Here is a 14097-nt window from a genome sequence, read left to right as displayed (position 1 = left end):
CGACACCGAGTTGTTATCCCAAAGGCCATCTCCTGGCCAGGGACGGGCGGACGAGAAAATCCGGAAGGCGCCCGAGGACAACACCTCGGACGCTGTGTAGCAGGCCACGGTGACCCCCACAACCATCGGGGGAGGGGGGGGGGAGGACTTCAGCAGTCCGGGCCCTCGGCGAACACCGTCCCGGAGGCCAGTATGGCACCGTCTTCGGATCGACATCCCCTTTCGAAGGAGGGCGGAGGAGCAGGAGCTCCGTCGGCGGCCTCTGTCAATTCGGAGGCCGCTGACACTATGCGAGAGGCACTGGAACGCGTCTCCATCGTAGAGGAACACCGCACCCTTATGGGTGCGGCTATGGAGAAGGTTCAGGCCGCTGATACGTCTCTAACGTATCTATAGTTTTGGATTGTTCCATGCTATTATATTATCATTCTTGGATGTTTTACAATCATTTTATAGTCATTTTATATCATTTTTCGGTACTAACCTATTGACATAGTGCCTAGTGCCAGTTGCTGTTTTCTGCATGTTTTTTACATCGGAGGAAATCAATATCAAACGGTGTCCAAACGCAACGCAACTCCTGGAGGAATTTTTTGGGCTAGAAGAAAGCCAATGGGCCAAGGAAGCACCTGAGGGGCTGCTCGAGGTGCAGGACCCACCAGGGCGTGCCAGGAGGCCCAGGCGCGTCCTGGGGGGTTGTGCCCACCTCGGGTGCCCCCCGAACCGCCTCTTTGCTCTATAAATACCACAATATTCCAGAAACCCTAGGGAAGTCGACGAAACATTGATCCAGCTGCTGCAGAGTCTAGAACCACCAGATCCAATCTAGACACCGTCATGGAGGGGTTCACCACTTCCGTTGGTGCCTCTCCTATGATGCGTGAGTAGTTCTTTGTAGACCTACGGGTCCGTAGTTAGTAGCTAGATGGCTTCCTCTCTCTCTTGATTATCAATACAATGGTCTCTTGGAGATCCATATGATGTAAGTCTTTTGGCGGTGTGTTCGTTGAGATCCGATGAACTTGAGTTTATGATCAGATCTATGTTTTTATCCATGAAAGTTATTTGAGTCTTCTTTGATCTTTTATATGCATGATTGCTTATAGCCTCATATTTCTTCTCCGATATTTGGGTTTTGTTTGGCCAACTTGATCTATTTATCTTACAATGGGAAGAGGTGCTTTGTAGTGGGTTCAATCCATTGCTTGATCCAGTGACAGAAGGGGAACCGACACGTATGTATCGTTTCTACTAAGGATAACAAGACGAGATCTATATCTGCCATAATAGATAAACGGATCTCGTCTACATCATGTCATTGTTCTTAATGCATTACTACGTTTTCTCATGAACTTAATACACTAGATGCATGCTGAATAGGGGTCGATGTGTGGAGTAATAGTACTAGATGCAGGCAGGAGTCGGTCTACTAATCTTGGACGTGATGCCTATATAATGATCATTGCCTGGATATCGTCATGATTATTTGAAGTTCTATCAATTGCCCAACAGTAATTGCTTTCCCACCGTTTGCTATTTTTCTCGAGAGAAGCCACTAGTGAAACCTACGGCCCCCGGGTCTCTTTTCATCATATTTGCCTTTGCGATCTATTTTCTCTTGCATTTATTTTTAGATCTATAAAACCAAAAATACAAAAATACCTTACTGCAATTTATTTGTTCCGTGATTTATTTACCCTATCTACCATTTTTTACCTCATGTTATTTGCCTACTTGAGGCGCCGTACCCGAAAGGGATTTACAACCCCTTTAACACGTCGGGTTGGGAGTATTTGTTATTTGTGTGCAGGTGTTGTTTACGTGGTGTGAGGAGGTTCTCCTACTGGTTTGATAACCTTGGTCTCATCACTAAGGGAAATACCTACCGTCGCTATACTGCATCATCCCTTTCTCTTTGGGGAAATACCGACGTAGTTCTAGCAGACATCAAAAGGAATTTCTAGCGCCGTTGTCGGGGAGGATCTTCAACATCAACTAGGTTCCTAATCACAAATCTCATCTCCTCGCAATTTACATTATTGCCATTTGCCTCTAGTTTTCCTCTCCCCCTGTCAGGGATATACCCCGCGGTATGACTCGGCCGGGCTTGGCGTTTTCATTGGTAACCCGCTAGAGGACTGGCGACTCACGAGTCTGGCGGCTCACTGGTCTGACGATTCACGAACCTGGCGACTCACGGATGGCCCCAATGAGGGGTCAGATAGAAGACTAGGTCCAAGGCCCAGAAGGCCGGCTCATATTATGGTGGGCCGGTTTACGAGGAAAGGCATAAGGGGTTTTCCCTTAAGGGGGCAGACTAGGATTCCACTTGTAATAGAGTAGTCCTAATCCTAATAGGACTCCACATGTAACCCGCCCCTCAACTTATATAAGGAGGGGCAGGGCACCCCAAGAGGGACAAGCAAGAAACAATCTCTAGGGCTAGACCCAACTAGAAGAGAGCCGGAGATACGACATCTTCCTCATGAGCATAATGAGACCTAGCGACAAACAACATATAGGGCTATTACCGGATGATGTTTTCCGGGGTCCGAAGCTATCTAAATCCTTGTCTTATGTGTTGCGTCTCTCGTCCCGATCAACCCCTCTCAAACTACCACATAGATACGTTGGCCTCACGACTAAGTCCTTACATTAAGGACATCTGCCGTGACAATTGCACGACAGTTGGCGCCCACCGTGGGCTTGCACACGGTGGTGATAAGTTCTTGAAAGGATCTTTTTCAGGGATCGAGAAGCTCGTGATGTGTTGGATGAAAAAGAGCCGGCGCAGAAGGATACATGTCGTCCCTATGGTAAGCAGTCGGAGCAACATACAAGATTGAGATTAAAGAAATTAGGGTTTGTGTTATGTATGCTGCCGACGCGAGACAATCTGTCCAAACCGACGAGAGATTGGTTTCGCCGATTCCTGCGAGATGTCAAGTCACAGTTTCCATCGAAACGGATAAAAGATTTCCGCTGTCCGATCCGCCAAGTTGCTACGGCTGGATTACAGGTTCAAGTCCCAAGGCTGGTTAGTACTACCAGTTCACGTGGATACAAAGATAAATCAAGTGGAGATCAAAACAAGTACCAGTACTGCTATGAGTATCGGCCAACTGCATGCGGAGATCAACTGAGAACTAGCAGGCAACAGTTGAATAGAATATCCGTCTCAATCCTGGGGAGAACCGCGACAGGATAAATTACAAAGTCCAGAAGCTAATCCGAAAGCTAAAAGACGTTTCCATTAACCATCGTACTAGTACTTGATGAGCACAAGGATCAAAGCTGCATTGTTTAAAAGAGCACTACCATGTTTAAATTGGAGTTCTACTTCCTACGGGTAATGGTTATGGTAGGCGCTTGGATAAAAAAAAGAAGAAGGGGAGTCCACGATTCAGAGGAAGACTCGACCAACCGACCACGACCCGCACTCTGCATGGCTGCTGACGCAGCATGGCTTCTGCTGTGGATCTGCTGGGCTTCGCCGGTCCGATCTGCACTTCGCTTTTCCTGTGAGCTGCCCTCAACCACTGGCCCACGTGCCTCCGCCGCGGCCTCCCGCTCACGCGCCGTGCGACCCACCTTCAGCTGAGCTGCCGTCTCCATCGGGGCCTCGAGCGACCACTTCTGCCGAAACCTCGCTCCACCAGGGGCCGCCACAGTTCTTTTCGGCCTCCGTGTTGTGAACCACTGCTGCGCGGTGAGTGTACAGGGGAGAGTCGTCCGCACCATGAGCTGCCCTCACCGCCGCTGAGCCGCCATGGCCTCAAGCCGCCCGGCCACCTGAGATGTTGAGAAACCGAATTGCCAGAGCTTCACCCGTAACTCTCCTCCGAGCCGTCCGCTTGGAAGGCGCCCTCGCCCCTGCGGCTGTCTAAGTCGCCGCCTCCGCGCCATAAGTCGCCGCTGGCCGGTCTCCAAGCTGGGCCGGCGGGGCGGCTGGCCCTGCAACTCCCGTGGCCTGCGCCCCTGCCCCTGCTTGTTTTTGCTTCCGAAGCTGTTGCGCCCTTGCGTGTTGGTTGCCGTCTGCAGAAAGAAAATTTGGGGATTCGATTGGAAGATGGGACAAGGAAAATCAAAAAGGAAGATTTAAAAAAAATGCAGCGCGGCGCGCAGAGGCTGCAGGCGTTTTTGGCGTTTCACTCATGAGGCCGGGGTTTGTACGTTGTTGTCAAAGAGCAGTGCGTGCACACGCTGGCACTTCAATCAGGTCCTCCATGTGAGATTAAGACAAAAGGAGAAGGTCACGTGGAGACATCAGACATTTGATATGTTTTGATCCCAGTATCCATATTCATCCGACAAATAAATACCAGGTGATATCTTGTCTATCTTTAATGCATATTGTTTTTATGAAAGAACAATCACTCTGGTTGTTTTTATCAAAGAACAATCACTCTGGTCTGTGATATTTTTTCGCAGGACTATTGTTTATTACAAAGGTGTCGCACAAGGGGCGTGCACCATCATTATTTTTGCACTAGCACTTGTCCGTTCTGTGCTGCTTGGCGAGTACGTGCGCAGGTCGCCGCCCTCGCTAAATCAACACAATGCGATTGACTCGCCCGTCCGCGCGACTTACCGTGCCTGCGATTGACTCGCCCAACGGCACCGGCTTAAAATGTCGTGGCCGACTCTCTCATCTGCACTGGTTTACAACACCGCAAACAACTCACCCATCCGCGCGGTTTTGACTCGCCCAACGGCACCGGCTTAAAATGCCGTGGCCGACTCTCTCATCTGCACTAGTTTACAACACCGCAGACAACTCACCCGTCCCCGCGGCTTCGCCCAACGGCACCGGCTTAAAATGCCGTGGCCGACTCTCTCATCTGCACTGGTTTACAACACCGCAGACAACTCACCCGTCTGCACCTGTGGCCGATTCTCCCGCCCGCACCGGCTTACAACGCCGTGGCTGCCTCATCTGTCTGAGCCGCCTCTGATGTTGCCGTCGTCTTTTCCGTCCATCTCTCGCGGACTGGTCTACATCAACACACCGGGTCGCACCTGTCTGCATGAGCTGTTTATTGAGTATGAGCAAGTCACTGTTTGGGTAGCCCGGTTTTTCTTCCAACAAATTGGAGGCAAAATTATCATGTATTATCAGCCGCCGTCTGCACTGGATGGCTCAATGGGTATGCGCACAAGTCGCCACCACTACAGTTTGGTTAACTTCAAACAGCCAGTTGGAAGGAACCATTGGCCGAGTTGCTGACATGGCTCATATGGGATCATCTATAACCTGCCGCAGTCATTTCAAACATTCTGTGGATTCACATCATGCTATCAACGCCAATGATATACACCTTCTGTGGATCTTCAATGATGTTACTCTTTGGAGTGCTTGCTCATTTGGAAATTGCAAAATGAAATTTCTTGTTACAGAGTATTGAGTTAAGTAGGCAACACGGCATTCTCATGTTTCGGACAACAAAATCTTCTTGGGTATTTTACTAATTGGATGATCACTAACTAATAGGCTGTCGACAAATGTACCCTCCCCCCCTGTGAATATATAGATGTGTGAATACTGAATGTAAATTGCAGTTTAGTTGTATGATGATTCTATGAAAGATTTTGTTGTTTGTGCCTGCTTTAAAAAGAATGTATCTGCTGTGTTGATCTACAAGTTTCATGAATTCTTATCAGGCGTGTTCTTTCTCTTTCAGATACATCCCCAGTGAGGATGTAGTTGAAGCGAATGGGAAAGAGCCATGTGGGGTCAGCTCAGCTGATGAACCGCCACTGAGTGACCAAAGCGGTCCGGAAAACTCGAGGATGCGGTTAGGGAGATCAAATAAGGAGGTGTCGTGAGGCCTCTTGCTGGCGCCATTTCTTGCATCTGCTCTTGGTCCTTACTGATGTTGTCTCAAGTACAAGTAACAATTAGGCTGAATTCCGCTGCCATTTTTTCGGGGACGAAATGCAGTTAGCACTTAGCACTATTTTCATTGCCCTCAGAAGGGTTCAAACAATGTATAGAAGCAAAAAAAAGGTACAACATCATTGATAATCAGTGAGGCTCGCAAGGTCTTTCAGCCAAGGCCTGCACTCTAGTCCTGCCAGCATCAGTCCATTGACGAGCTTCGAGCTGAAGCCTGCGGAAGATGATCGTGACCGAGGCATAGTGCTGCCTGTCTTTATAGTTCTTGTGGTTGTGGCTGGATTGTTACATTCTGCAGGGTCAGTCGACACTTATAATTGGCTCCTGCTGCTGCTGACTAGAGCTGCACCGAGTCCGAGTGACCAAAGAGGTCAGAAGAAGAACATGTACTGAGTGTTGTTAGCCAGGTTCAGTCCTTTTTGGATGGTCTTTTTCTTTCATGGCTTCGATGTATATTGTTCCATGGATTTTATACTACTACATTGGAGATGTGGACTGAATCTGTGTGTGTGTGTCTGTCAGTCAAGTGTAGAGGTAGCTAGCGATCAAACTGGATCAGAAGTAGTCAGTCGTTTCCTTGCCAGTGAGAGTGGAAGTGCAGAGAAGTTCAGAACTGTTTTTTTTCTCTCTCTGAAAGATGGTGTGCCTTTTGTCTGTCTGTCTACTTGAGGGAGAGTGGTAATCGACATCCCAAAGCTTGAGCGATTACCTATCGCCACATCACACTGATGATTCCGCGATTGGAGAACCGTGTCCATGACCATCGTTGACGAAGGAAAAACCATGAAAAGGAGGACTGAACTTAGCTAACAGTAGTCAGCCATTGTTCTCCGGACCGCTTTGGTCACTCAGTGCAGCAGCTCCAGTCAGGACAAGGATTGGATTATGAGTGTCGACTGACCCAGCAGCATGATGTTATATAGTTGCTCACAGCTCGCTACAAGAATTCTGCACACGGAGAAGAAAAACATGCATCGGCAATTCAGCTGACGGTTACCACTCTTAGACAGACAAACCTGTTCTGCACTTTCAGTACTCTCCATGGCACGGAAACAACGAAGATGAGCACAGGCCAAAGCCGGTCAGGGGGTGGCTGGACCGCCGGGAGGATCTCCCGGTTAGCTGCTCGGCGCTAGCAGCAGGAGTACACTGGATGGACGGGCGTGCTGATCGCCGAGCATTCCAGCATTGTACAGTCAGTTGTTCTGTTTCTTACTAGTTTTGATTCACTTTCATCGCTAGCTTCCTCTACACTTGACAGACAGACACATTCAGTCCACATCTCCAATGTAGTAGTACAACCTTACTGACTTTTTTGCACACAAGCAAGATTTCAACTTACGGCAACATATATTACCCACTTCCATTCATTTAAAGTACAAAATCCATGGAACAATATACATGCCGCGAAAGAAAAAAAAAACCATCCAAAAAGGACTGAACCTGGCTAAGAGCAGTTAGTGGATGTTCTTCTGACCTCTTTGGTCACTCAGCGCAGCTCCAGTCAGCGGCAGAAGGAAGGCCATTATAAGTGTTAACTGACCCTGCAAAATGTAACAATCCGGCCACAACCACAAGAATTTTGGCCTCTTTGGTCAAGATGGTCTTCCGCAAGCTCCAGCTCGAAGCTCGTCAATGGACTGATGTTGGCAGGACTAGAGTACAGACCTTGGCCGAAAAACCTAGCCTGACTGATTATCGACGATGCTGTACTACCTTTTTTTTTGTTTCCTTCCCTTTTGCTCCCGCTTCGTCTGTCTGTACCTTGTTTGAACCCTTCTAAGCGCAATGAAAGCAGTGCTAACTGCTAACCGTATTTCGTCCAAAAAAAAGACAGCAGAATTCAGCCTAACTGTTACTGTACTTGAGACAACACAGGTCAAGACCAAGAGCAGATGCCATACATGGCACCAGCAAGAGAAATTACAAGCACAATAATTCTGGGAACACAATTAATACCCCTCACAGTACCTCCCATGATCTGGCTAACCGCATCCTTGAGTTTCGCTTCTAAAGAACGAGTGCTCGATAGAATATCTCAATCACAAAAACTAAATCTTGTATATTTACCTTTCCGGTTTATTCTGGCAAGATTATCTCATGTCAGAATAATCTTTTTCAGCAGGGCAGGGACTAAATAAACAGTTGTACTTCTAAAGGCAATTTCACACACCACATCGTCCCACTTAACATGGGCTAGGTTTCAAAATTGAAAGAAATCAAACTGTAAAGTTCCCAGATTCTGTTAGAAGCCAAAGCAACTATCCTTTCTCAGTTAGCACTACACCAGTACATAACCCCTTTAACTGCATCCACATATCAGCTGTCTCTCCCCATAGAGTCAGAACATCTTTCTGTCTTACTGAATTGGTGGTTGCCAGTTGTTATTCTTAATAGTGATTCGCCTCTGCAGACTTCTACTGCTTGTTTTCCTTCTATGAGTGCTAACTCTTTCTGTTGCTAGGTGTGAGGAATTGTATTCTGTGGACTGTTCTTTGTTGTATCTGGATGGCTACATATTAGTATATTTCAACTCCTTCAACGCACTGGAGATACACTGAACTACAAAGAGGTCAAGATCCTTTGAATATAAATTCAGGGTTTTTTGATTCTTTGCCATCAATTACTTTGCACTTTGACAATTTGCCACTGCATACATTGCAATTGATCTATTGCCACTCTTTACATTGGATTTTGATTTTTTGCCCTCTGTCAAATCGGTCCCGCATATAAACCTGGGAATAGTTTATAATCCAGACTAAACCCAGCCAAATCCATGCGTGTATAAGTCCAGCAACCAAACCAGATTAGACCAAACAGCAAGGGGTGCAATCCAAACCAATCCAAACTGTACATATTTTCAATCCAAACCAATCCAGACCATTCTCTATATACAGTTTATAATGGAATATCTAAAACGAGTTTTTTTTTAGAAAAGAAGGATGACCCCGGCCTCTGCATCTGGGCGATGCATACAGCCACTTCATTAATTATTCTCACAAGACCTTACAAAGCCATACAATAGCAAGACTGTTGCTACACCTATCCAGATCGCCAGCCACGCCGGGCCGCCGCCATCCCCCGCGCCGTCCGGGTCAGAAACGAAGCCGCCGACCGCGCACAGGGACCATCGCTGCCTGCACACGCCGGAACGCCGCCGAGAGCCCAGCGCCCGCCACCGCGCGCCCCGAGCGGACTCCCACGCACGCCAGGGGAAACCGCGAGCGTGAGCCCTGCCGTCGCCCCCAAACCCGCGCCGGCGCGCCCCGCCAAAAACCGCCGCGATCCGCCCGCGCCAGATCCAGCGAGTCGTGGGAGAAGAGATCCCGCCGCCGCCGACGCCGGGCAAAGGCGCGCCCCGGCGGCGGCGAGGAGGAGAGGTCGGGGGAGGGACGAGGACGCGGTGGCGCTAGGGTTTCCCCCGGTCGCCGCGCAGGGTTGACACGGGAGGAGTTGGGACCGTGCAGCTTGATGTGATAAGTCTTCTTTGTGATATATTTAGGAACGGAGAGAGTAGGTTTAATCGTTTGCATGCTTTTGTGGATTTAAGAATCTAGTATGGAATGTCCAGATGCAAAAGAGTGTCCGGTCCCTATCCGCAGACGTTTGAGAAGTCATATTTGTCATGTGCTCTAAACCGGTACCTGCTCTACACACAGCCCTCGCCCGCCTTTCTGATATTCCTAGTGCACGACCCGAGCCCATAGAGACGGTGGTTTTGGTTCCGCCTCGCCGCTGTATCCGCGGTCTGAGCAGTAACAACGAGAGGACGTTGCCATTAATTACGATGCGAACCGTGAGGAGGAGAAGCTGGTGGCCGATTTGGCTCTTAGTCCATGGGTTGAAATAGTTTGGGATTGTTTGGTCTGTGACCAGACCGAACCAAACCAAACCAATAACAGGAAAAATCCAAATCAAACCAACTTACATTAGGAACTCAGCCCATTTTATCCAAACCAAAAGAGTACAATAGGAAAACTGATCCAAAATTGAAGTTTGAGTCCAAACCATTCCCAGGTCTACCCGCATATAATGACCAAAATAGCCATGCTCCCAGATTGACCAGGAACGGGAGAGGAGCTCTCGGTCGCTCGTCTCATCCCCTTCCTCTCGCAGACAGCAACACCAGAAGTCCAGAACCAGGAGACCGCGGCGGCTACTCGGTGGCGAGTCGCGCTCGGTGGTCCTCGACGGCTGACGGCCCTCGTCGTCCGCGGCGACTACATCCCGGCGAGGTGAGTCATCTCTGTCCCGCTCCCCCTCCCGCGGCGGTTACATCCGGGGCTGTCCTCTGCTGCCGGCCATCGTGATTCCGTGATGTGCGCTACCGCTGCTGCTTGTGCTCTGCAGCCAGCAACCACGTTGCCGTGATATGCGTTGCCGCTGCGGCTCCAGTGACCATGGCTGCAGGGACGCGTCGGCGCGGACTGACCGACCCTTCCCTTCGCCGCCTCGGACAACAGCATCTCGTCCATGGTGCTTTTGCAGGTCGTCTCGCGCCGTCCCCGAGCAGCATGGCCGCTGATTCCATGCAGGTCTCCGGCAGCAAGGGCCGCCGGCCTCATACTGCTCCTGCTCCGCGACGCGTCGTCTACCCTGCACAGTGGATGAACAACAGCATGCAGCCAGAGCCTGCAACTTTCTTTCGTTTTATTATTTTGACGTTCTCAGAGCCTGCATCTTGGTTCATGGATGGATGCATCTGTATGAACTAAGTTCAGAACATCATTTGGACAATAATTAATCAACTCCCTACATTCTTCCCTCACTGCTGCTCGTCGTTGTGTGCAAGCGTCCATGGAGACTGGAGGAGAGAACGCCGGACGAGGCAGCAGGCGTGGAGCAGCACGTGGAGGCGGGGAGAAGAGAGGCGAGGATGAGGCGCCAGGAAGCCGGAGAGAGCGGCGGCCGCCGCTGGATTCATCCCGATTTGGGGAATCGTTGAGCTCTGTTTTAGTCAAACAGTCACAAAGGGTAAACCTGTCCACTGTTTTGTGTATGTATTATGTCAATCATTTGCTAGTATTGTTTTTGTGAGTAAAAGTGGCAAAAGATCAAAGTGCAAAGAAAAGAGTGTCATCAGATCAATTACAATCTAACTAGTGGCAAATTGTCAAAGTCCAAAGAAAGTGATCCGTCCGAAATAGTTCCACAAACGCATCGGAGTTGATCCCCCAGGCATGTATGACTATGACTGTCAAACAGTTCCACAAACGCATCGGAGTTTTATGGCGAGCAACTACCGAAATAGTTTCATCCAATTTGCACATATCGTGCCTTATCTAGCAAGAACAGAAACAATCTTTTGTCAATTCATACCTTGGCAGGCACTAGTGCTTCTTTCGTATCAGAGGAGGCAGATGGAGTGGTGTGTAATTACATGCAAGATGTACAGAAAAGAAGAATGTTAAGGAAAACCGCAAAATGGCAGAGCATGCTAGATGGTTGATTACCGATCAGGTTCAGTCTGCTCTCCTGAAAGAAAGCTTTCTGTACATCTGTTTTTGGGGAATACCCACGGATACACAACATACGAAGCTATTAGACAGCAGTATAATAAGTACCAGAGGTCGCTGTCTCGTGATGGAAGAAGGCATTGTAGCAATGGGTATGGCAGGGGCATCCTGATTGAAAAGTAATATGGGTGTCAGGAACAAGTAGTCAAGGAAAAATACAAATAATATGGTATAAAAACAACAAAGGACCATAAAAAGGCTGAACCTAGCTAACAATAGTGATAAATGTTAGTACATGCTCTCCAAGCTAAACACAGACATGGTACATGTTCAAAACCTGTTCGATAGTTCAGTGCTGCTTCAGCAGCAGAAGGAACGTAGATATAAAACGTGACCCTGCAAAATGTAACAAATAACAATATGCCAGATACTAGTTGCTCAAGTCCTCACAAACAGCAGCAAGAAGTGTTTGCACACAGACAAGGAAAGCGAGCAGTAGAATTTTGAGAGGTGAACACAACTGGACAGCAAAATGTTCTCAGAAAAAGGGCACGACAGTCCGCATCACTACTTGTACTTGAGATGTATCTACAAATTAATTCAACCAAGCCATCATATGAACAATTCATTCGTGATTCTAGAAAAGACAACAAGCATCACAACAGATAGCAGGTGAGGAGTCCACGGAATGGGCCACGCCCACAGCCGCGGCGTAATCGTTGGAGAGCCATCTGCATGGATGGCCTTTGCTTCGGATCACCGACGGTGCAATCCACGCCCAGCATGAACACAGTTGCCATCTCCTCCATGTACCGCGCTTGATCTGGGATGTCCCGGTCCACGGCACTCTGGAACATTTCCTGTTGGTTTGCCATCAGCTTAGTGAAGTTCTTCCGCGCCCAAGTCGCCAAATGACCGTCCGCTCTAAATTCATTGGCCATCCGCCCCGTGACGAGCTCCAGCATCAGCACCTCAAAGCTGTATGTGTCGACCTTCTCCGTCAGCCCGCTTGCTGCGACCCCATATTCTGCACTTAATCATTTGTTAGTACTAGTTATTAAAAGACCAAGATAGTGAAGACAGAATTCCCTGTAATGAAGAAAAGTTAAGACAGAATTCCATTGCGTGCATCGATCGCCCAACATACCTGGAGCTGCGTATCCAAAGTTACCAAGAGGCAGGCCAACAATTGGCAACGGTTGGTCGAGTCCGGCCATATTCATCTGTGCAGCGTCAAAACTGGCTATTACGGGCTTGAAATTCCGATCAAGCAAGATGTTGTTCGAGTTGATGTTGTGGTGGATGATCGGCCTTTTGCATCTGTAGTGCATGTGGCAGAGCCCTTTGGCCATGCCGATGGCAATGACCCTCCTCTGTGGCCAGCTCAGCGGCCGAACATCATCCATGGGTTGGTGCAGCCAGGATTGAAGGCTGCCATTCACCGGATACTCATAAACGAGCATGATGGCGTCTTCCCTCTGGATGATGTCTACGACTTTGATGATGTTGTCGTGAGAGTTGCTGGCTAACAGGATCATCTCCGAAATGTAGTGGTACTTGACATTGTCGTCCACTTCTAGCGCCCCTTCCACCTCCCCTGCGCCGTGAAGCGTAGAAGGCAAAAAAAATAGTGATTAAAAGAAAATAAGCCCGCCTGTGTGGGTCGCAACTGCGCCTAATCGGTCCAGCCCGATCGAGCCGGGTGGCGAAAGGGCCGGCCTTTCGGCCCAGCTACGGCTGGCAGCACAGGCCAACGGGGCAGCGGCGGGACGGGGCGGGAATCAGAGGAGTTCGGTAAGGGCGGTAGGAGGTGGGCATATAAGGCGGCCGCGGCGTCGTTCGGCGGGCGAGGTGGGACTAAACTTTAGTCCTCACCACCACCAACCCTGCGCCCGCACCGCGCGCACACTCAATGGGCAGGCCCACGCGCGCCGTCGCGCACAGTCACTGGGCCGGCCATCGCACGGCGTCGTTCGGCGGGCGAGGTGGGATTATTTTTTTATATATTTATTGTTTAGAAAATAATATTAAGTTGTTTAATAAATGTTCTATAATTAATGAAAAGCCCTACGTACTATATAAATGTTCCTATAATTTATGTAATGTTCATTATTTATTTGTATTAATGGCTACAGTTATTTTCATAATAGTAAGTGTTTTTTGTTATAATTTAAAATTAAAAATAATTTGGAAAATACAATTCTTAAAAAACACTTTTTGATATGGAATTTATTAAGTAGTTATGTTAAAAACAATACTAAATATAGAATTTATTATGTAATTATATTTGAAAACTACTTAATACAGAACTAGTTAATATGAAAAACGTCAACCCAATGTTATTATTTACTTTATAGTAAGAATAATATGTTGTTTATTAAAAATGATAAGTACTTGAGGCATGACGGCGTTTCATCGTTTTGCGAGAGGGAACACCTACTTGAGGCATGTAACCCACACATAGACACCTCAGGTTTGTACTGTGACTATGTCCCAACATGGACGAAACGCACCCAACTTTTGCGTGCGCGTGTGAGTGACCCCCACCGGCTCGCACGCCTATTTTGGACGGAATCGAAGTACGAACGCAAGTTGCGTCACGTCGGGAGACCTTTTTTGGGTATTTCCACGGAGAAAAACGTAGAAAATGTATCGACTGTCGAAACGCACCCCAATTTTGCAGGCGTGCTTCCGTGGCATCATGTTGCGTGTCAAAAAAACATGACGGCGTTTCATGGCTTTGCG

General features: G+C 48.5%; 1 protein-coding gene across 1 annotated transcript; it reads right to left on the bottom strand.

Annotated features, from left to right (window-relative positions):
- Positions 1 to 11437: 11437 nt before the first annotated feature.
- Positions 11438 to 13312, bottom strand: LOC119284399 (leucine-rich repeat receptor protein kinase MSP1-like). The gene is made up of 6 exons (XM_037563536.1): positions 13279 to 13312; positions 12796 to 12949; positions 12500 to 12615; positions 12013 to 12379; positions 11690 to 11748; positions 11438 to 11520 (listed from the first exon to the last, which is right to left on the bottom strand). The coding sequence occupies exons 1-6, from the start codon at positions 13310 to 13312 to the stop codon at positions 11438 to 11440; spliced, it is 813 nt and encodes a 270-aa protein (XP_037419433.1).
- Between the last annotated feature and the right edge of the window lie 785 nt (positions 13313 to 14097).

The sequence above is a fragment of the Triticum dicoccoides genome, chromosome 4A (genome assembly GCF_002162155.2).
Source record: "Triticum dicoccoides isolate Atlit2015 ecotype Zavitan chromosome 4A, WEW_v2.0, whole genome shotgun sequence".
NCBI lineage: Eukaryota > Viridiplantae > Streptophyta > Magnoliopsida > Poales > Poaceae > Triticum > Triticum dicoccoides.
This window is presented reverse-complemented; position numbering and strand designations above follow the sequence as displayed.

Bases quoted from the DNA above. Each gene is read 5' to 3' on its own strand.
- LOC119284399 (XM_037563536.1), bottom strand. From the start codon at position 13,312: ATGGCCGGCCCAGTGACTGTGCGCGACGGCGCGC. The intron at 12,616-12,795 runs GGTGAATGGCAG...CTTGCTTGATCG, and splicing joins ATGCTCGTTTATGAGTATCC to GAATTTCAAGCCCGTAATAG. The intron at 12,380-12,499 runs GTATGTTGGGCG...GATTAAGTGCAG, and splicing joins CTTTGGATACGCAGCTCCAG to AATATGGGGTCGCAGCAAGC.